Below are 21607 nucleotides of genomic sequence, written 5' to 3' on the forward strand. Positions count from 1 at the left end.
CTGCATGCAACGCTAGGTATCTTTTGTTCAACAACAATTCCCGGGGCCCTACCATTAACTATACTAGTCCTGTCTTCATTTATCTTACCAAAATGTATCACCTCACACTTATCTAAATTAAACTCCATCTGCCACTCTTCAGCCCATTCGCATTCTGATCAAGATCCCATTGCACTCAGGTAATCTTCTTCACTGTCCACTACACCACTTACTATCATGCATGGGCTTCCAGTCCAAAAAGCCACCACCACCAGCCTTTTCTCCTACTTTCAAGCCAATTTTGTATCCAACTGGCTAGCTGTCCATGGATCTCATATCAAACCTTACTAGCAGATCTACCAAGCAGAACCTTGTCGAACGCTCAGCTGAATTCTATATAGACAACATCTACTGCTCTGCCTTCAATCATCTTTGTCACTGCTTCAAAACAATCTCAATCATGCATTCTCAAAGCAGAAATTTATTTAAGATCAAACCTTAAAACAGACTCTCAAAAAGAAAGAGAAAAAAAGTTACATCAGACTGCCTCACCAAATAAATTTAATAGCTTGATCTCTGGCAGCAATAACTTTCTGTCCCACTCCCAGAAGTGCACAAGATTTGGAACCTTCTCCTCCTCCTACCAATAAAATTGTATTCAACAGTCTTTGGAAGAGCCAGCGGAGCATCTGGAAAGATGCAAACAAAATTAAATTTAATCAATTGCATTAAATAGAATATAATTAATAAATTGAGATCAATGAGTTGAAACAATATTACCTTAAGTTCTAAATACAATACCTTATTAACATCACCATGGTTGGGAGCACAGAGTAATTTAAGCCCATAATAAGCCAATTCTGGCAAAGTCTTCATTCTTTCAATATCTCTGTCAGAACAAGAAAGAGACTAAAACAGGAGGACAGCTGCAAAGTCCAAACAACTGATTTGTTAAACTTACAGTTTTATATTGAGCAGACCTGCTAGTTTTAACTAAACCCTTTCCAAAACAAGGATATCAGAATATTGGTAGTAAAATATATTGAAAATTGTTAGTCTGTTTTGTCCAAAGTTGCAGCAAATTTATTATTCAAACTTCACATCCAATGCACAAAAGGCATACAATGGAAAGTCCAGCTCCATTCCACTCTATCATAAACTGGGGGATTAGTTTTAAAACTGACCAGCATATATTTCATTTACAAAGCAATATTAGTGAATTCAGTCACAAGAATCTGACAGTGAGTCAACCCTTCCTAATCATGTATCCATCCAGATGCCTTTTAAATGATGTAATGGTACTTACCTCCATTGCCTCATCTAGCAGCTCATTCCATACATGGACCTCCAACTGCGTGAAAATGTTGACTTCAATTTAAATCTCTCCCTTCTCACCTGAAACCTGCATCTCTAATTTGGACTCCTCTATCCTGGGAAAAGTAAAGTATCTTAGCTATTCACACTATCCATCTCCCTCATGATTTTATAAGCCTCTGATGCTCCAGGGAAAAAAGCTCCAGCCTATTCAGCCTCTCCTTACAGCTCAAATCCTACATCCCTCGCAACATTCCTGTAAAGTCTCTGTACCTTTTCAAGTTTAATATCTTTCCTATTGCAGGGAGACCAAAAGTGCATGCAATATTCCAAAAGTGACCTAACCAATGTAATGTTCAATCACCACATGACAGCTCAACTCCTAGACTCAATGCATTGACCAATGAAGGCAAGCAGGCCAAGCACCTCCTTCATCACTCGGTCTATATGTGACTCCACTTTCAAGAAACCAAGCACCTACTCTCCTCAATCCCTTAATCTGCAGCACTCCCCTGGGCTCTTCCATTGACTATACAAGTCCTATCCTGATTTGCCTTTCTAAAATAAACACTTTACATTTATCTCGAATTAAATTCCATCTGCCATTGACCCATCTGACCAAAGTCGTGATGTATTCAGCGATAACCTTCTTCACTGTCCACACCACCACCAATTTTGGTGTCATTTGCAAACTTACTAACCAGTTCTCCTATATTCACATCGAAAATCCTTTACATAAATGACAAAGAACAATGGACCCAGCACCAATCCTTGCTGTATATAGCTGGTCACAGGCCTCCAGTCCAAAAACTAATCCTCTACCACTACCCTCTGCCTGCAACCTTCAAGCCAATTTTAAATGCAGTTGGCCAGCTACCCGCTCCGGATTCCATGTGATCTAACTTGCTAACCAGTCTACCATGTGGAACCTTGTCGAACATCTAGCTCACGTCTACTAGCTCTGTCTTCATCAATCATCTTTGTAACTTCAACAAACTCAAAGCAAGTTAGTGAGACATAATTTCCCATTCATTTCCTGACTATCCCTAATCAGTGCTTGTTTTTCCAAATGCATTCAAATCCTGTCCCTCAGAATCCCTTCCAAAATTACCCACCACTAATGTCAGGCTCACCAGCCTACAGTTCCTGGCTTTTCCTCACGACCTTTCTCAAATAATGGCGCATTAGCCAACCTACATTCTTCCAGTACCTCACCTGTGGCTGTTGATAATACAAATTTCTCAGCAAGGACCCAGAAACCTCATCGTCAGCTTCCCACAAAGTTTGATCAGGTCCCAGGGATTTATCTACTTTTATGCATTTTAAAACTCCAGCATCTCCTCTTCTGTAACATGGATACATTTCAACACATCACTGATTATTTCCCAAAGTCCTTGAGCTTCCATGTCCATACCACAGTAAGTACTGAAGCAGAATATTCACTCAGCACTTCACCCATATCCTGTGGTTCCCCATAAACAGCTTCGTTGAACTTTAGGGGTCCTATTCTCTCCCCAGTTGCTCTTTTGCCCATAAACATATTTATAGAATTTCTTTGGATTCTCATTAGTCTTACTGGCCAAAGCTACCTTATATTCTCTTTTTGCCTGCTGTCTCAAATATACTTATCTCACAATTTTCGTCTTAAGTATACTCCTACTGCCCTTATACCTCTCTACGGATTCACTTGATCCGATCTATACATAACCAATATATGCCTCCTCCTTTTCATGACAGAGCCTCAATTTACTAGTCATCCAACATTCCCTACACCTACCAGCCTTGCCCTTTGCACTAACAAAGGACAAAAAGTCTCAGAACACTCATTAACTCATTTTTTGGAGGTCTCCCACTACAACCATCACTTTACATCCACACATTTGAGATTAGATTAGATTTCTTACAATATGGAAACAGGCCCTTCGGCCTAAATAATCCACACCAGCCCTCCAAAGAGTAACCCACCAGACCCATTCCCCCAACTAATTCATCTAACACTATGAGCAATTTAGCATGGCCAATTCACCTGACCTGCATATAGAATCATTAAGATGTACAGCACAGAAACAGACTCTTAGGTCCAACTCGGCCACGCCGACTAGATATCCCAACCCAATCTGGTCCCACCTGCCAGTACCTGGCCCATATCCCTCCAAACTGTTACTGTTCATATACCCATCCAGATGCCTTTTAAATATTGCAATTGTACTAGCCTCCACCATTTCCTTTGACAGCTCATTCCATACATGTACCACCCTCTGAGTGAAAACATTGCCCCTAAACAAATGCAGTCTAGTTCTGGACTCCCCCACCCCAGGGAAAAGATTTTGTCTATTAATCTTATCCATGCCTCTCTTGATTTTATAAACCTCTGTAAGGTCACCTCTCAGCCTCTGTCACTCCAGGGAAAACAGCTGGAGGCTATTTGACCTTTCCCTATAGCGCAAATCCTCCAACCCTGGCAACATCCTTGTAAGTTTCATAACATCTTTCCTTCAATAAGAAAATTTTCTTGTACACACAAATTCCTCTCCAGCCAAGCCCTTAACACTATGGTAGTCCCCAGTCTATGTTTAAAAGGCATTGGTGCCCCCTCAAGTTAGCACATTACAGTGAAGGGCACTAAAATGGAGGAAAACTTAATTAACCATTTGCATTCTGACCCCTGCAGGAAATGTATAACTACAGTTACAAGGATAGAAGGGAGGGTAGGCCAAAGTACAATGATCTGAAGTTGGATACACACCAGTGCTGATCATACTGGCTCATACATGAATAGAATTGGTACCAGAAGCCAGCAATAGAATATTAGTAAGGAAGAGAAGCTTTAGGATTGAGAGGATTAGGTATAATACTTATACATACACACATATATAAAAACACAGCCGCTTAACAAAAAACACATGCTATATACACTGTTCAGAGAAACAACCAATAATTTTCTTTCCTGTATTTGTATACTTACATAGAATCTGTGAAGTCTAACACCCCAATTACAGTCTCAAAGTTTATCAATTCAGTGAATAGCTATGGAAACAAAAACTCACAATTAATTAAGATTAATTAAAAACACACAATTATCTCTCTTTTACAAGAGCACAAATATTCTCACAAAATAATTACTTTCACAGACTGTGCACACTCTGTCTATTGGAGAGATTACATCATTCATTTAATGACCTACAGAGATTCTACAAAACCCATACCTGTAGCCTCTTCCTCAAATCAATCACAAGCATTCCAAAAAGACAATAATTGCTTTTCATATTTAATTAATGGCTTTCCTTGGCATACCAATAGCTCAAATAACACATTCCAAAGAGTTGTTTCACCTCTTATTTCAACTTAATTCTTCTCCAATTGATTTAATATACAATATACTGTTATTGGGACCCAGTGAAAACATGAATTGTACCTGCTCTGATACAAGGTCAACCTGCAGGTAACTAAGTAATTGTGTACTAAATAATTGCTTAACAGTTAGACAGGAGAGAAGAACAAAAAGGGTGTAACAACTAGATGTTGACATAACAACAACATTCTTTTTCACTATCCATGAACCACAATATGTTTAGAACTTGTTGAGCCCAGTGTAAAACTGGCACAGTAGCCTGTAACTTTACCTGCAGACAGTGTTGAGCACAATCAGGTTTTTCTTTCAGGGAGAACTTAGAGAGCAATCGCAAGACCTTTTTCAGCAGAGAGAAAATATCATCCCTAACACGACATAAGTCATGTGTGGAGAAAAATACATCAAGATCTCCCTCCTCTTCATCCTCCTCAAACACATCCTGGAGTAGAAAAACAAATATTAGAACACATCAAGCATAATCACCAGACACACAGTAACTCGTCACATTTATGAAATCCCAAACTCTCATTTCACATTAGGAGCTCTTGACTGAAGAGTGCACTCAACATGGAAAACCAAAAGTCAAAACCGTCATTACACTTAAGCAAAGGCATCTAAGTCTATACCTCATTCACCATCTGTCTGACTGGCTTAGTACGCTTTCTTCCTTTTGCAACACTCTGAGAGCTCTTCATTTGGGTATCTTTCTTCCGCTTTCGATTTCCTTCTTCAGTTGCAGGCCAGCTCTTTTTAATAGTGTCCAGACATTTGTCAAACAGTACTGGATGAAAGATACGGTTGGCTACACTTCCTACAAAAAGGATATATTATACTGTTTAAAATGATATATTTATAAAAGTTTCAGCACATCTGGAAAATACTTAGTAATCCAAGACTAAATTCACATGATTTACAATACCTTCAAAGGCAGTGCCTACCAGAGAGTAAACAAAAAACATTATGGAAATCACTGTACATTTTTGACAAGTCCTTCCATTGCAATGTATATTTGGATGTGCAACTGCAGGGAATAACAGGCTGTCAGAAGTGCAAAATAATAAGTAATGCTTCTGAAGATTCAGTTGGAGGGTATCAAGCCATAATGGATGGCTATATCAACACATCAGGAGGGCAATGGAATGCGTGAAAGCCTGTCAGCTATATTTAATAGCTGGAATATGACAATGTGGTCACTTGTGCAAATGATGCATGGAACTGGTTTGAGGGTAACTTAACATTGGTACAAAATGATTGCAAGAGATTAACAGAGTATTGGTGAAAAAAAAAGAGACATGCTAATGTTCTCTCTTTTACTTATCAAAACATACACAAGAACACTAAATTAATAAATGAGGAATGAATATTGCTGCATCCATGTTTGTTTTTCTGCTATCACTTGTATGTTTCTTTGTTTTAGCATGATTTATTGGCTGTATGCAAATTTCTGGTAATTAAAGGTAACTAAGATTCTTGTCCTATTACAAGAATCACTTGCACAGATCTCAACAAAAGCTTCATCCGGCAAAAGGTAGAGCAAGAAAAATGCCTTAGAAAGGGTAAAGTTAGAAAATTAAGATCATCTTTGAATTCTGAGGTTTCAACATACCACTAACATAACATTGACATAACCTACATTAATAATTTATTAATAAGGGACATTGTCAAGCCAGTACACTGCTAATAGCTGTTAACAGATAAGTCAGCGCTACAAATAAATGAAGCCATGAAGTACTGAAACATAAAATAATTCAGGCTAATTCTGTTGAACAGAATGATTCAGATGCTTGTATTAGCAACAGATGACTCACTCAGCTTTGCTGTAGGAGGCAAGTAAATCAGACTGTCTGTTCCCTTCTTCATCTTTAAATGCAGCTGGAAGATGCATCTCAATTTTTCATTATGTTCAAGTTGAATCATATTTTAGCCCCCTATTCTAAAAGAAACTGTTTCCATGTCTTTGAAGTTTGGAGCACTGGAAGGTATCCAGCTGACCAAAACAGGTGGCCCGCTTAGTTTAATGCCTAATTGATGCCTGCAGTTCACCCCGATGTCTATAGTTTATGGCTGTAATTTTTTGTGAACACCATCAAGTGGAGGAATGAGCTCCCAAGCACTGGAACAGTGCAGCATCATTACTCATCAACAGAGTAACGCAGCAACAGATATAGCTGCCTGTCACAGATATGGTGCTATCCATAATACACAAAGAGATCTGGCTAATCAAGCCTCTCCTTTCCACACAAACCTCAGACTAAATCATACAAGGGAGCAGAAGCGCAAGAAGCTGGTGAAGCAGTACAGAGGGATGGCTGTCACTTCTGAAAATTAGTTACTGTGGAATAAAGTTGGGCAGTCTGCAGACTCACTGGCATCACTACACATGGAATGAAGTTCCATCAGTACCACAACAGCAGACAACTCCTGAAGCCTGCAAGCCAGTTGATGTCAACAGCTTAGTCTGCTCAAGGGGCAGGAACCATTTGGACATTCAAAATAATTAATCTGAAAATTTTCATCATTTGCCTGACATAAACTGTCCTTCGGTTATCTCATACAACCACCTAAGTGCAGAGAAGTTCACCTGAAAACTGCATTTTCAAACACAGCTGGTATGGTTTAAGGATCTTCCCATATTTATTTTCAACTATTTGCTGCTAAATTATAGATCTCATGTAGTTAAGTATGTGCAATAACATAGTACCTTTATGGAGTCTGCACATTGTTCAGGTATTGCTGCATTTAGATACGGAATGCTTAGAATTTGAAGAATTGCAAATTGTGATGAAAATTGTGCAATCATGTACAGGTTTGAGGTACACAGTTACTATTCAACAGTAGCACTACTGTAGGAAAACTATATGTAGGAAAAAAAGGTGAAAGAATCACAAGTTTTACTTGGTAACATTTCCACATTACAGTTTATCCATACATGTATAACCTTTCAAAAACTTTGCACATGAACAGATAAACTTAAACTAGAATGTGGAAATGTTATTAAGTTGAATTTGTGAGCCTACTTTCCCTTTGCTTTTTTTTCCCCTGCATATAATATTACTATGGGCCATTTCTGACAACATTTGTCTATCCAACAATTGACCTGGTGTTATTTGATAGATTCAAAAAGAAATTGCAATCATCGTGAGTTCCATTGCAGAATGCTACATTTGGTAAATTTGGTTGAATTTTTAAAAAAACTTGGAGCTCTGTCATGTGGTTTAAGCAATCAGAGAAGTTTTAAGAATACAGACACAGGAAAAGTAGGGTATTCAGCCCATTCAAGTTTGCTTTGCCATTCAATGATGTCATGGTTGATCTGTTAATCCTCAATTCCATTTTCCTGACTTTCCCCTTTAATCCTCGATTCCCACTACCAATTAAAGCTGTCTATCTTATTCTTGAATACATTTAATCTCTACAGCCCTCTGCAATAAAGAATTCCACTGGTTCACAACCTGTCTGAAAAAAGAAATTCTAAATCATCTGTTGTGTAATCTCACCTGGAATTTCAAGGAGCAGGAAATAAAGTCCAGCTGCATGCAAGGCATATTCTCGCTGGATGACATTAGCTCTCTTATCCTGAACCATGTGGACAAAATGATGTAACACAGCAATAAGGGCATTGTGGGAAAGGTTATTCTCTGTAAAGATGGTCCAAACATCCTTTTCAAAAAAAAGGGAAAAATAACACTTCAGATACAAGTGGAGTTCAGATACCTGCAAAATACAGATAGTTCTCCTATAAACATAGTCATTGTGTTCCTATGCCACATCATATTATAGAAAATCACACAACAAACATAATGGAATCTATGGGAAAAACAAGGTTACAAGTGAACTATCAAAAATAATCAGTAAAAATCAAAACAAAATTAATAGGTAGCCTAACACAAATGATAACAGTCTAAGTAGACATTTAAAATCATATTTTAATAAGATAATACAGTAAATTTAACACTTTACCACTAAAGTCACTGACTACAGCACTGTGCTTTTCACAAAGCACTTCACCAAAAGCACATGAGCCAAATGACTACGTGGTGCTGATGCGGAAGTCTAGTCCTCCTTAAGATTCCCCCCCCCCCATTTGAAATATAGTTCCTTCTAAATGTAACTCCTAGTTTCAAGTTAAGTTTTAAGGGTTGCAGAGATGGTTGCATTCCTATTTTAGTTGAACATTGAATTTGCATTTTACAGAGGATCCTGAAGCTGGGTTTTGCTGTTGCTGAATGCTGGGGATGGAACAGTAAATTGGCCAATTTTGAGATGCTAGAGCAATTTTCCTTATTGCTGACGAGATGCCATGTGTAGCTGTACTGGAACAGCTTGTAAAGGGGCATGACAAGCCCTGGAGCACATCCTCTGTATTATTGCAGTAACATTTTCAGAAGCCTTAGTCTTGACAGTATTTCGTGCCTTCAGCCATTTATTGACATCACATGGAGTGAAGAGAATTAGCTGAAACGAGAATTTGTGAGGGGGATCTCACAAGGAGGTAGAAAAGGATCATCCACTCAGCACTTCTGGCCAAAGATTGTTGCAACTGCTTCAGCCTTATCTTTTGCACTGAAGTTCCAGGCTCCTCGCCCTCAATGGGGATCAGGATATTTGTGGAGCCTTCTCCAGTAAGTTGCTTAATTGCCTCCCCATATTCACAACTGGATGTGGCAGACTGCAGAGGTTAGATCTTATCCGTTGGTTTTGGGATCACTTAGCTCTGGCTAGAACTTGCAGCTGGACGCACAAATAGCTCTGCGCTGTAGCTTCACCAAATGGTCACCTCATTCTTAGATATGTCTAGTGGTGCTCCCGACATGCCCTCCTGTGTCTCTCATTGGCTTGATTATATGGTAGGTTTGGGTATATGATTGGCCATAAAGTTCTTCAAGTACACTTCTGCTGCCGCTAAATTCCAACCGCTTTTTATAGATGACCAGTTGAATTGCTAGATCTATTTCAAACCATGTATCCCATGTAACATGGTGGTCATTCCACATAATACAGTGGAGAGTATCATCAATGTAGAGGCAGGATGTAAAGAAGAGGTTTCCTTGCCCACATCTGATCTGTTGCCCTGAGACTTAATTGGGTCAAGAGTAAATGTTGAGCACTTCCAGGGAACCTTCTCTCTGACTGTATGTTTCCCTGATGGATTCCACATGGATGGTGATGTTGTTGTCAGGGACAATGTGCATCAGGTTATGGGAGTCTAACATAATTAGGCTGCTACTTGACAGCCTGTGAGACAATTCTCCCAATTTTGACTCTAGCCCCAAGATGTTAGACAGGATGACTTCGTAGGATTGATTTTGCTAAATTTACCATATTGCTTCCAGTACATATTGAACAAAGAAAGTAATGAGGTCAGCAGTTGAGTGGCTCTGGTGGAAATCAAACTGAACAGTGATTGATTAGCAAGTACTGCAATGACTTCACTAATGACTAACAGCTGGGTGATCTATCCAGTTTTTTTTGAGTGGTTAGATATAACTGAGTAGACATGTTAGAGGGCAGTTATGAGGCAACCACATTCCTATGGTCTGGGTTACACATACGTCAGACCAGGACACGACAGTGGATTTTCCTCCCTCAAAAAGAACATTAGCGAACCAGATGGATTTTTAAATAATCAACAATAATTTCATGGTTATGATTAGATTTTTAATTCCATATTTGTTTTTAATAAAAATTCTACCATCTAACATGATGAGTTTCAAACCCACGTGGCCAGAGGATCATCCACATTTTTTGTTTACTAGTCCACTGACAATACCACTATGCCATCGCCTCCTCCAAGACTGCTCATCGAAACTTTAAATGTGACAAGTGAAATACACTGTAATTTCTTCTTTTAAAAAAAAACTGTTCTTTATAGCCACTTGCCAGTAAAACCAGAGGAACTCACTGCTTTTGCTCATGAAAATATTGTTTAGGTCCAGTCTTTGGTTTTATCAGCACTCAACCATTATTTAAAAAGGGAAATTAAATTGGTCTCAGTTGCCACCTTATCCTAAACATCAGAAAATATACGCTTATTCTTCCACATCCACAAGAATGCAAATTTACAGCTCAATCTACCCCTTGTGATGAATGCTATTGCCTATTCATGAAGATATTGGAGTAGAATATCATTACAAGCTGGAGGAGAGAATTTCGCATAAGGTTTCCAGACATCAACAAAACAAATTTTTAGAATACACAGGAGTAAGTGAAGATTTAATTAGTAAAATATGCCTTTACACAAAAAAACTCATGTTTACAATGGAGGGTAAGGACAAAATCCCAGTGGTGATCTGAAAAAAAGAATCATTATCAATAATGATGATCGCTGACAAATTGCATTGTGTTACAAGAGTCAATGATTTTAAAATTTGACCCATCACGCATAATTGCATTTAGCCAGATCATAATAATGCAGATGGTAAGGCAGGAAAAAGTAAAGAAACATTGCATTTAGTCACATTTGTACTGACAGCAATTAGACCAAAGTTCTAAAAGCTTCAAAACTATGCAGAATACTTACACCCAATACATTTGCTGGCTGAGGCTGATCAATGAACTTAAAAAGACTCTCATAAAGTTGGGAAAATATTTCAGGTCCATTTTCTGTGATCTCTGCTTCCAGATGGGAATCCAATGGTTCTGTTTCTGTGAAATCTAGTTCCCACACTGTATCAACCCATGCTGAAAACAATAAGGTCAAGAATCAATATATTTTTCAACACTCCCCATGAGAAAGGATCCTGAAAATACAGCAAACATACAACATGTTTGTGTTATACCCTCTTCACAATTTTACATTTCACGTTCGACTATAAAAAGAGCAGTGCTCTCCTTGCAACACAAATCGCTCTGCTGAAAGTATTTGAACTAAAGAGCCAAAACAGAAGGTCACCAGCACTTGTAGACAGAAACAGCTAGTGTTTCAGGTCAAAGACCTTTGGCCTGAAAGGAAGTGAAGTAGAAATGTCACAATTTTTGGAGCCAGTGAAAGGGGGAGGGAACAGGAATATAAGGGAGAATGTCTCTTATATGGTGGACGCCAGCAGAGATTAAATAACAAAGGATTTACTGATGAAACAGCCAAAAGGCATTTCAATGATGTAGTGAAGAAAGATCATGAACAAATTATGCATGAATTAATACCAAAAGACATAGGAACAGAAATGAGCCAATTCAGCCTGCTATGCCATTCAATCATGGCTGATAAGTTTCTCAACCCCATTCTCCCACCTTCTCCTCATAACCCTCGATCCCTTTGACAATCAAGAGCGTATCTATCTCTGTTTTAAATATACGGAATGACCTGGTCTCCACAGCCATCTGTGGCCATGAATTCTATAGATTCACTTCTCTCTGGCTGGAGAAGTTCCTCCTTATCTCTGTTCTAAGAGGTCGTCCCTTTTCTCTAAGGCTGTGTCCTTCATTCCTAGTGTCTGCAAGCAATGAAAACATCTTCCCAACATCTACTCTGCCCAAGCCATTCAGTATTATACAGGTTTCAATTCAATCCCCCATCGTCCTTCTAAACTCCATCGAATATAGACGTAGAGTCCTCAAATGTTAAGCTTTTCGTTCCTGGGACCAAACTCGTGAACCTCTTCTGAACATGCTCCAGGGCCAATACATCCTTCCTGAGATTAGGGTCTCAAAGCGGTGTACAATACTCCAAATGTGGTCGGACCAGAGCCTTATACAGCCTCAGAAGTACATCCCTGCTTTTATATTCAAGTCCTCTCAAAATATATGCCATCATTGTACTTGCCTCCCTGATTACTGACTCAACCTGCAAGTTTACCTTGAGAGAATTCTGGACAAGACCTCCCAAGTTTCTATGCACTTCAGACTTCCTCATTTAGAAAATAGTCTATGCTTCTATTTTTCCTACCCAAGTGCACGCCCTCACTTTCCCACTTTGTACTCCATCTGCCAATTCTTTGCCCACTGTCCTAATTCTTCTGCCTCCTCAATGCCAGTTGTCCCTAGCCCTATCTTTGTCTCATCTGCAAACTTCGACAGAATGCCCTCAGTTCCTTTATTTAGATCGTGAATATATAAAATGAAAAGTTGTGGTCCCAACACTGAGCCTTGCAGCACACCACTTGCCATACCGAGAAGGACCCTTTCACCCCCACTTTCTGCTTTCTGTCAGACAGACAAGCTTTTATATATGCTAGCACCTTGCCTCTGGCACCATGGGCCCTTATCTTACTCAGTAGCCTCCTGTGTGGCACCTTGTCAAAGGCCTTCTTGAAGTCCAGGTAGATAACATCCACTGGCTCTCCTTGGTCTAACCTGCTCCTTACATCCTCAAAAGAATTCTAGCTGATTTGTCAAGCATAATCACCACTTGATGAAACCATGCTGACTTTGCCCTATTTTACCATAAACTTCCAAGTATTCAGAAATCTCATCCTTCGCAATGGATTCCAGGATCTTGACTACAACAGAGAAAGGCTAATCGGTCCAATGTTACCTCTTTTGCCTTACTCCCTTTTTAAAACAGGGGTTTCATGTTAGCAATTTCCAGTCCTCTGGAATCCTCCCCAATTCAAGCAATTCCTGAAAGATCACCAAAACCTCCATGATCCCTGGAGTGTAGTATATCTGGTCCAGATGATTTATTCATCTTCAGGTCATTCAGTTTTTTCTAGCACCTTCTCCTTGGTGATTGCCATCATACTCAGCTCTAGCCCCTCACACTCTTGAATTTTTTGGGATATTACTCATGCGTTCCCATGAAAACTGATGTGAAATAATTATTCAGTTCCTCAGCCATTTCCTCGTTCCCAACTATTATCTCTGCAGCATCATTTTTGAGTAACCAAATGTCCATTTTTGCCTCTCTTTTGCCCTGTATATATACAAAGAAACTGTTACAGTCTTCTTTTATATTACTGGCTAGCTTACTGTCATATTTAATCTTCTACCTCCTTAATTTTTTTTTAATGTTACAGTCGGTTACTTTATAAGCTTCCCAATCCTTTGGTTTCTCACATTATTTGCTTTCATACTATACCTGACTTCCCCAGTCAACCAAGGTTGCCTCATCCTCCCTGTACCATACTTTTTCCTCAGGATGAGTCTCCTAAATTACGCCCAGAAACTCCCATCATTGCTGCTCCATTGTCTTTCCTGCTAGGCTCCTCTCCCAGTCAAATTTACCTAGGTCCTTCCTCGTGCCTCTGCAGTTGTCTTTCTTCAGCTATAAATACTGTTGTCTCTGATTCTATCTTTGCTCTCTCAAATTGCAGGTAAATTCAATCATAATATGATCACTGCCTCTGAAAAGTACCTTCACCTTAAGCTCACTCATCAAGTTTGCCTCATTGCACAATACTATATCCAGTATTGCCTCTTCCCTAGTGGGCTCCACCACAAGCTGCTCCAAAATGTCATCTCATGGATATTCCACAAATTCCTTTCCTTACAATCCACTACCAATCTGATTTTCCCAGTCCACTTTCATATTGAAAAACCCAAGGATCACTGTAACTTTTCCTTTCCTACACATCTTTTCTAGCTCCTAGAGTATTTTGCACCCCAACTCCTGACTACTGTTTGGAGGCCTACACATAACTCCAACTAGGTTTTGTTTCTCCTTTGTGGTTCCTCAATTCTACCCACAAATTCTACACCATCTGTCACTACTTTGTTTCTTACAACTGATTTAATGTCATTTCTTATTAATAAGGCAACCACACCCCTCTGCCCAGCTGTCTATCTTTTCGATAGGATGAGTATTCTTGAATATTCAGTTCCCAGTCCTGATCCCCTTGCAATTGCGTCTCTGGCAGGTATGACGTGGTGGGCGTCACAATTTGAATCTGCATCACAAACTCATTTACTTTATCCCTTATACTGCCTGCACTCAGATATAACACCTTCAGTCCTGTATTAACCTTCCCTCTTCTTATTGTCATTCATTTGTCCAGTATGCTTGAAGTTTGACTGCTAACCCTTTCCATACACTCGGTCCTATTTGTGTTTGTACTGGAGATTTTATTAACTTCTCCTGAGTGCACTGTTACCTCCTCCTTTAATTCTGGTTAATTTTTGTGTTAAAACTGTCAGAATGCAATATGAATGATAAATTTAAAAAAAAACAAAGAAAGGGGAAAACACAGATCAAATAAAAGCAAAGGTTCGGATCTAAAGTTCCTGAACTTTAGAGTCCATGAGATTGCAGAGGTAAAAGGTAAGATGTTGTTCTCAAAGTTTGAATTGAGCTTCACTGGAACACTAGCAAATCACAGTTAGAAAAAAATAGCAAACATCAGAAAGATAATAAGACAGGGAATTAAAATGAGCGTCAAAGTTTGTGCAATGGGCCAGTATCCAACTTTCTATTCTTGCATATGTTTCGTATAGTGCTGTGCTCCTCGACATCACTGGCAACAATTTTTTAACTTAAATTGGCAGTGCCCTGAGATATATTCAAAATGATTTTTATCCATGAACTGACAACCAAAAACTACTAATTTTTTTCTCTTCTAAACTGCTGATAGCCTAATAGGTTCATGAGAAACTGAAAAGAAAAGGGGAAGTTAATTAACATGCCAGTTATTTAACAATGGGATTTGTGTTAATATTTACTCAGTTAACAAAGATAATGCCAATGTGCAACATGTCTCTAAATGACAAACTTTAGAATCTAAGGAGTGCTGAACACTTACCAACTTATAGATAACAAAAAGACCTTGGAGTGCAGGTTTATATCTCCTTTAAAGTGAAGTTGCAGGTAGATAGGATAGTGAAGAAGGCATTTGGTATGCTTTCCTTTATTGGTCAGAGTATTGAGTACATGAGTTGGAAGGTCATGTTGCAGCTGTGTAGGACATTGGTTAGACCACTGTTGGAATACTGCATGCAATTCTGGTCTCCTTCCTATCAGATGGATGTGGTGAAACTTGAACGGGTTCAGTAAAGATTTACAAGGATGTTGACAAGGTTGGAGGATCTAAGGTACAGGGAGAGAACGAACAGACTGGGGCTGTTTTCTGTGAGTGTCAGAGGTTGAGGGGTGACCTTATAGAGGTTCATAAGTTCATGAGGGGCATGGATAAGATAAATAGATAGTCTCTTCTCTGGTTGGGGGGAATCTGGAACTAGAGGGCATAGGTTTAAGGTGAGCAGGGAAGATATAAAAGAGATCTAAGGGGCAAGTTTTTCATGCAGAGGGTGATCCGTGTATGGAATGAGCAGCTAGTGAAAGTGGTGAAGGCTACTACAATTGCAACATTTAAAAGGCACCTGGATGGGTCTGGAGGGACATGGATTGGGTGCTGGCAGGTGGAACAAGATTGGGTTGGGATGTCTGGCCAGCATGGATGAGTTGGAAGTATCAGTTTCCGTGCTGTACATCTCTATGACTCTATAACTCTCTGGTGGACAGCAAAAAATGATATGGAAGTATCATGGGAACAGATTGACCAGAACTCCAGTTTACCCCCAGGCTGATAAGTTGAGGGAAAGATATACACCAAGGTATAAAAGCCATACTTTAGAAATAAAAAAAAGTGAGCACACTCACATTTTTAATTATTTATATTTCCACAGAATGTGGCCATCATTGGTCACATTAGCATTTATTGCCCATTCCCAACTGTTCTTCGGGGGAACTAATATCAAAGCAGAATTGCTGCAAATACTCCGTGTGCTTTTCAGACAAATCAAACTTTACATAAGTACATCAGGGCAATAGAACAGAATGCAGAATATAGTGTTACAGCTCCAAAGGGGGTGTAAAGAAAAATAAATTCTAATCATAGGTACATTAATAAGTCTGGTAGCAGTGGAGAAGAAGCTGCTTTTAAATGCGTCAGTAGAACATAGCACAGAACAGGCCCTTTGGCCCATGATGTTGTGCCGAGGTTTAATCCTAATGTAAAATAACTTAACCTACTCACCCCTCAACTCACTGCTCTCCTTGTGCATGTCCAGCAGTCGCTTAGATGTCCCTAATGACTCTGCTTCCATCACCACAGCTGGCAACATATCCCATGCATTCACAACTCTGTAAAGAAACTACCTCCGACGACTCCTTTATGCCTTCCTCCTAATATCTTCAAACTATGACTCCTCATACCAGTCAATCCTGACCTGGGGAAAAGTCTCTGGCTATTGACTGTATCTATTCTGTATTATTGACAGTATTAGATTAATTAGATTACTGATAGTGTGGAAACAGGCCCTTCGGCCCAACAAGTCCACACCAACCCGCCGAAGCGTAACCCTACAGGCAATTTAGTATGGCCAATTCACCTAACCTGCACATTTTTGGATTGTGGGAGGAAACTGGAGCACCCAGAGGAAACCCACGCAGACACGGGGAGAATGTGCAAACTCCACACAGAGAGTCGCCTGAGGCGGGAATTGAACCCAGGTCTCAGGCGCTGTGAAGCAGCAGTGCTAACCACTGTGCCACCGTGCCGCCCATTATCTTGTATACCTCGATCAGGTCTCCTCTCTTCCTCCTTCTCTCCAGAGAGAAAAGTCTGAGCTTATTCAACCTTTCTTCATAAGGCAAGCCCTCCAGTCAAGACAGCATCCTGGTAAACCTTCTTTGCATCCTCTCCAAAGTCTCTGTATCTTTCCTATAGAAGAGCGACCAGAACTGGACACAAGATTCCAAGTGTGGTCTCACCAGGGACTTGTAGAGCTGTAGCAAAACCTTGCAGCTCAAACTCGATCCCCCTGTTAATGAAAGCCAAAACACTATATACGTTCTTAACAGCCCTATCCACTTGGTGGCAACTTTGAGGGATCTATGTACTTGCACACCCAGATCCCTCTGTTCTTCCACACTGCCAAGAATCCGGTCTTTAATCCTACATACAGCACTTGAGTTCAACCTTCCAAAATGTATCACTTTGCAATTATCCAGGCTGAACTCCATCTGCCATTTCTCAGCCCAGCTCTGCATCCTGTCTATGTCATGCTGCAGCCTGCAATAGCCCTCGATACTGTTGATGACACCTCCAACCTTTGTGTCATCTGCAAATTTACTAACCCACCCCTCAACCTTCTCATCCAAGTCATTTATAAAAATCTATAAAGAGCAGAGGCCTAAGAACAGAGCCCTGTGTGACCCCACTCAACACTGACCCTCAGGCAGAATACTTTACATCTTCAACCACTCTCTGCCTTCTATCAACAGACAGTTCTAAATCCAGATAGCCAAATCTCCCTGTATCCCATACTTCCTGACTTTATGAATGAGCTATTACATGTCTTCAAACTTTTATGTTTTCTACCCCATGGAAGAGGGTGGAAAAGAATATACCGGGAAGTGTAGACAGAGTCAATAGAATGAAGGCTAGTTATTTTGTGGTGGACTGGGCTGCATTCACAACTCTCTCATCTTGTGCGGTCTTAAGCAGAAGCTGTGATGCATCTGTATAGGATGCTTTCTATGGTGCATCTATAAAAATTGGTGTCATTCTGAACATGAATTTCCTTAACTTCTGAGGAAGTAAAGTGTAAGTCAATTGACCTCTCAAACCAGCTGCACCATTCAAAATGATCATTGCTGATTACCAAGCTCAATGCCCAAATCTTGGCCTCCCCCCATGAGATTTGTAGGTCAGGTTATAGACCAGTAGCTGTTTCAGTAATGAATTTAAAGGACCCCGGTGCCACAGCCAGCAGAATGAATATTATACACAAAACACTCTGCTAGTACTGCAACAAACAGGCAAGAATTTAGTCACCAGGATACATGAGCCACCAAAAGACAGGACCAACTCTCACTAGTATCCGTTGACTCAGACGAAGAGGGAGACAAGTTCAACTGGGACAATACATCCATCCTGGGACAGGCTAAACAAAGACACGCAAAATAATTCCTAGAAGCCTGGCATTCAAACCAGAAGTCTATTAATAAACATATAGATTTGTTATAAAATCCTTTATTAAAAATGTTAGCATTTTGCCCACTAACAACATCAGACCTTGTTTTAGGTCAATGCCCATTGATTATAACTGAAAAATTTGAAGATGGTTTTAAGCACCTTCAAAAAGGGAGGGAAAAGGAGGAGGGAAGAAAGGCCAAAACATGATCATGCAACAATTTCTAAATGTTCTCAGGCACTTCACACACAAATAATATGACACTGTGATCTTAGGTAAGATGATCAAAAGTCTGGTTAGAGAAAACTTTTAAAAGAGTCTCTTGAAAGGTAAAAGTGAGTTGTAGAGAGAGAAAATTAAAATCAGAGCTGAAATGGATTTAAATGAAAGCACAATTCAATTGGCAAAAGGGGATGGTTACTCTTTACCCTTTCCTCCTGTCTAGTTTCTGTATTGCCCTTAAAATGTATGTCCTGCTTTTTATGCTTTGATTTCAGATTCAGTATTTACTATACTTGTTTTGAGTTATTAAAACAAATTTGGAACAAGGTTTCACTCCCAATCTTTAATTACACTGCAATCTTGACCAATATTCACCAGTTTCCTGAAGAATGGCTCATGCCTGAAACGCTGATTCTCCTGCTTCTTGGATGCTGCCTGACCTGCTGCACTTTTCCAGCAACACATTTTCAGCAATATTCACCATACTTGTAAAATATTTAAAATCATAATACCTACAGATATCCATCAGGACTCATAAATCAAAGTATATGTCAAGACTGCTAAAACTGTTAAACCATACCTATCTACATACAGAACTTTGTGCAAGAATCCCTACACCACCTACATACAAAACACAACCACAATTACCAGCATACAATCAGTGATCAACAGGCAAACGTATGGTATTCCTGGGACAGGTTGTTTAATCCACAGATACACATGGGTCAACATAAAATCAAGTGTCAAATTACCAGAAGTTGCATTAAATTCTTACACAACAACAAAATTCACCAATTTGATTGTAAAAGATAAAACATTGTCTGGAAAATTAATTGCCATATTCCAAGTATACAGTAGGCAACCAAGTGCTTGCACTTGCAGCTGGCTAGTTCAGCACACTGAAGATTTAGTAAATTGCAAGATATACAGGTGGATCAATTGCCTGTCAACCACAACCTGGACCTACAGCAGCTTTGAAAAGTGTTTCGCTGAAAAAGAACAGGTCAGACAGCATCCAAGAAGCAGGAAAACCGACGTTCCAAGCATAAGCTCTTCATCAGCAATGTTGGGATTGATATGGGGCAGAGGAGGGTGGTAGAAGGGGCTCAGCGATCAATGGGGGTGGAGTGGTGGGGCTGGGGCAAAGGTAGCTGGGAAGGAGATAGGTAGATGCAGGTGGACGCTGATGCCGGTAGATCAGAGTGTAAGTTGGAGCAGATAGATGGGAAGCAAGATGGGCAGGTAGGATAGTTCAAGAGGGCAGTGTCGTGTTGGAGGGTTGGATCTGGGATGAGATGGAAGGGAGGGGAGATGAGGAAACCGGTGAAATAAACATAGATGCCGTATGGTTGGAGAGTCCCAGGGCATCAGGTGGCTAGACTCAGCAGTGGAGGCGGCCCAGGACTTGCATGTCCTTGGCAGAGTGGGAGGGGGGAGTTGAAATGATCAGCCACACAGCAGTGGGATTAGTTGAAGTGGGCAACTACAGGGCATTGGGATTGGTTGAAGTGGTCGGCCACAGAGCCTAGCCACCCAACGCCTGGATGAAGAACGTCTCATCTTCAGTTTTTGGACCCTCCAACCACAAGATTTCAATGTCAATTTCACTGGTTACCTCATCTCCCCTCCCCTATCTCATCTCAAATCCAACCCTTCAACTTGGCACCACCCTCTTGAACTGTCCTACCTGTCCATCTTCCTTTCCACCTATCCATGCCACCCTCTGCTCCAAATATCACCATCACTCCCCACCTGCATCTAACTATCGCCTTCCCAGCTACCTTCCTCCCAAACCCCCTCCTCTTCATCTTCCAGCCCCCTCTTCCCCTCTACATTCCTGATGAAGGGCTAATGCCAGAAACTTCGATTCTCCTGCTCCTCAGATGCTGCCTGACTTGCTGTGCTTTTTCAGCATCACACTTTTCAACTCTGATCCCTAGCATCCACAGCCCTCACTTTATCCTACAGCATCTTGCATAATCTAAATCATCAGCATCCAAATGACAATGTATGTGACTGAACATGTCAGCACGTGGCTTCAAATTTTGAACCATTTCTTCACTTAGCTTTTAGCTTGTTACATTCTGTTATAATACTCTTTCTCCCCTCACCCTAGTGGGACAGTTTGCCCTTTCAAGTCTGGCAGGAGATACAATATTGTTCTAGTCCAACAGGTTTATTTGGATGTACGAGCCACTCCAAAAGCTAGTGCTTCCAAATAAACCTGTTGCACTATAACCTGTGTGATTTTAACTTTATACATCCCAGTCCAATACTAGCATCTTCAAATTATCACTATTGTTTTGCCATTCTCACATTTCAATCACTTAATCTGAACTATCAACATCCTTTCTCCACCAGCACCCTACACTCCAAACTATGGCATAAATGCTGTCTCCTCCAGACTTGACTTCGGCCCTGAAGAGTCATCTTGACTCTTAAAATTAGTTTGCTTGCTCTCTCCATGGATGCCACCTGACCTGCTGTGATCTGCAGTGCTTGTTGTTTTCTGTACAGATTCCAGCATCTGACAATAGACAAAGGTGCAGGAGTAGGGTATTTGGCCCTTCGAGCCAGCACCGCCACCATTCATTATGATCATGGCTGATCATCCACAATCAGTATCCCGTTCATGCTTTATCCCCATAATCTTTGATTCCACTATCTTGAAGTGCTCTACCCATCTCTTTCTTGACAGTACCCAGACACTTGGCCTCCACTGCCTTCTGGGGCAGAGCATTCCATATATCCAGCATTCTCTGGGTGAAGAAGTTTCTCCTCATCTCTGTTCTAAATAGCCTACCCCTTATTTTTAAACTGTGTCCTCTGGTTCTGGACTCACCCATTAGCAGAAACATGCTTCCTACCTCCAGGGTGTCCAATCCTTTAATA

The 21607-nt window shown here is 40.3% G+C and overlaps 1 protein-coding gene across 1 annotated transcript in view; it reads right to left on the reverse strand.

Annotated features, from left to right (window-relative positions):
- The window catches only part of ncapd3 (non-SMC condensin II complex, subunit D3), an 81593-nt gene that overhangs the window by 58768 nt on the left and 1218 nt on the right, over positions 1-21607 (reverse strand). Inside the window, exons 2-8 of the mRNA XM_072593177.1 lie at positions 11166-11326; positions 8143-8305; positions 5272-5456; positions 4917-5084; positions 4259-4320; positions 781-868; positions 532-668 (exon numbers count right to left, since the gene is read on the reverse strand). Of these exons, the coding sequence (XP_072449278.1) occupies positions 532-668; positions 781-868; positions 4259-4320; positions 4917-5084; positions 5272-5456; positions 8143-8305; positions 11166-11326 (964 nt within the window). The remainder of the gene's footprint in view (positions 1-531; positions 669-780; positions 869-4258; positions 4321-4916; positions 5085-5271; positions 5457-8142; positions 8306-11165; positions 11327-21607) is intronic.

This window comes from Chiloscyllium punctatum, chromosome 23 (assembly GCF_047496795.1).
Source record: "Chiloscyllium punctatum isolate Juve2018m chromosome 23, sChiPun1.3, whole genome shotgun sequence".
Lineage (NCBI taxonomy): Eukaryota > Metazoa > Chordata > Chondrichthyes > Orectolobiformes > Hemiscylliidae > Chiloscyllium > Chiloscyllium punctatum.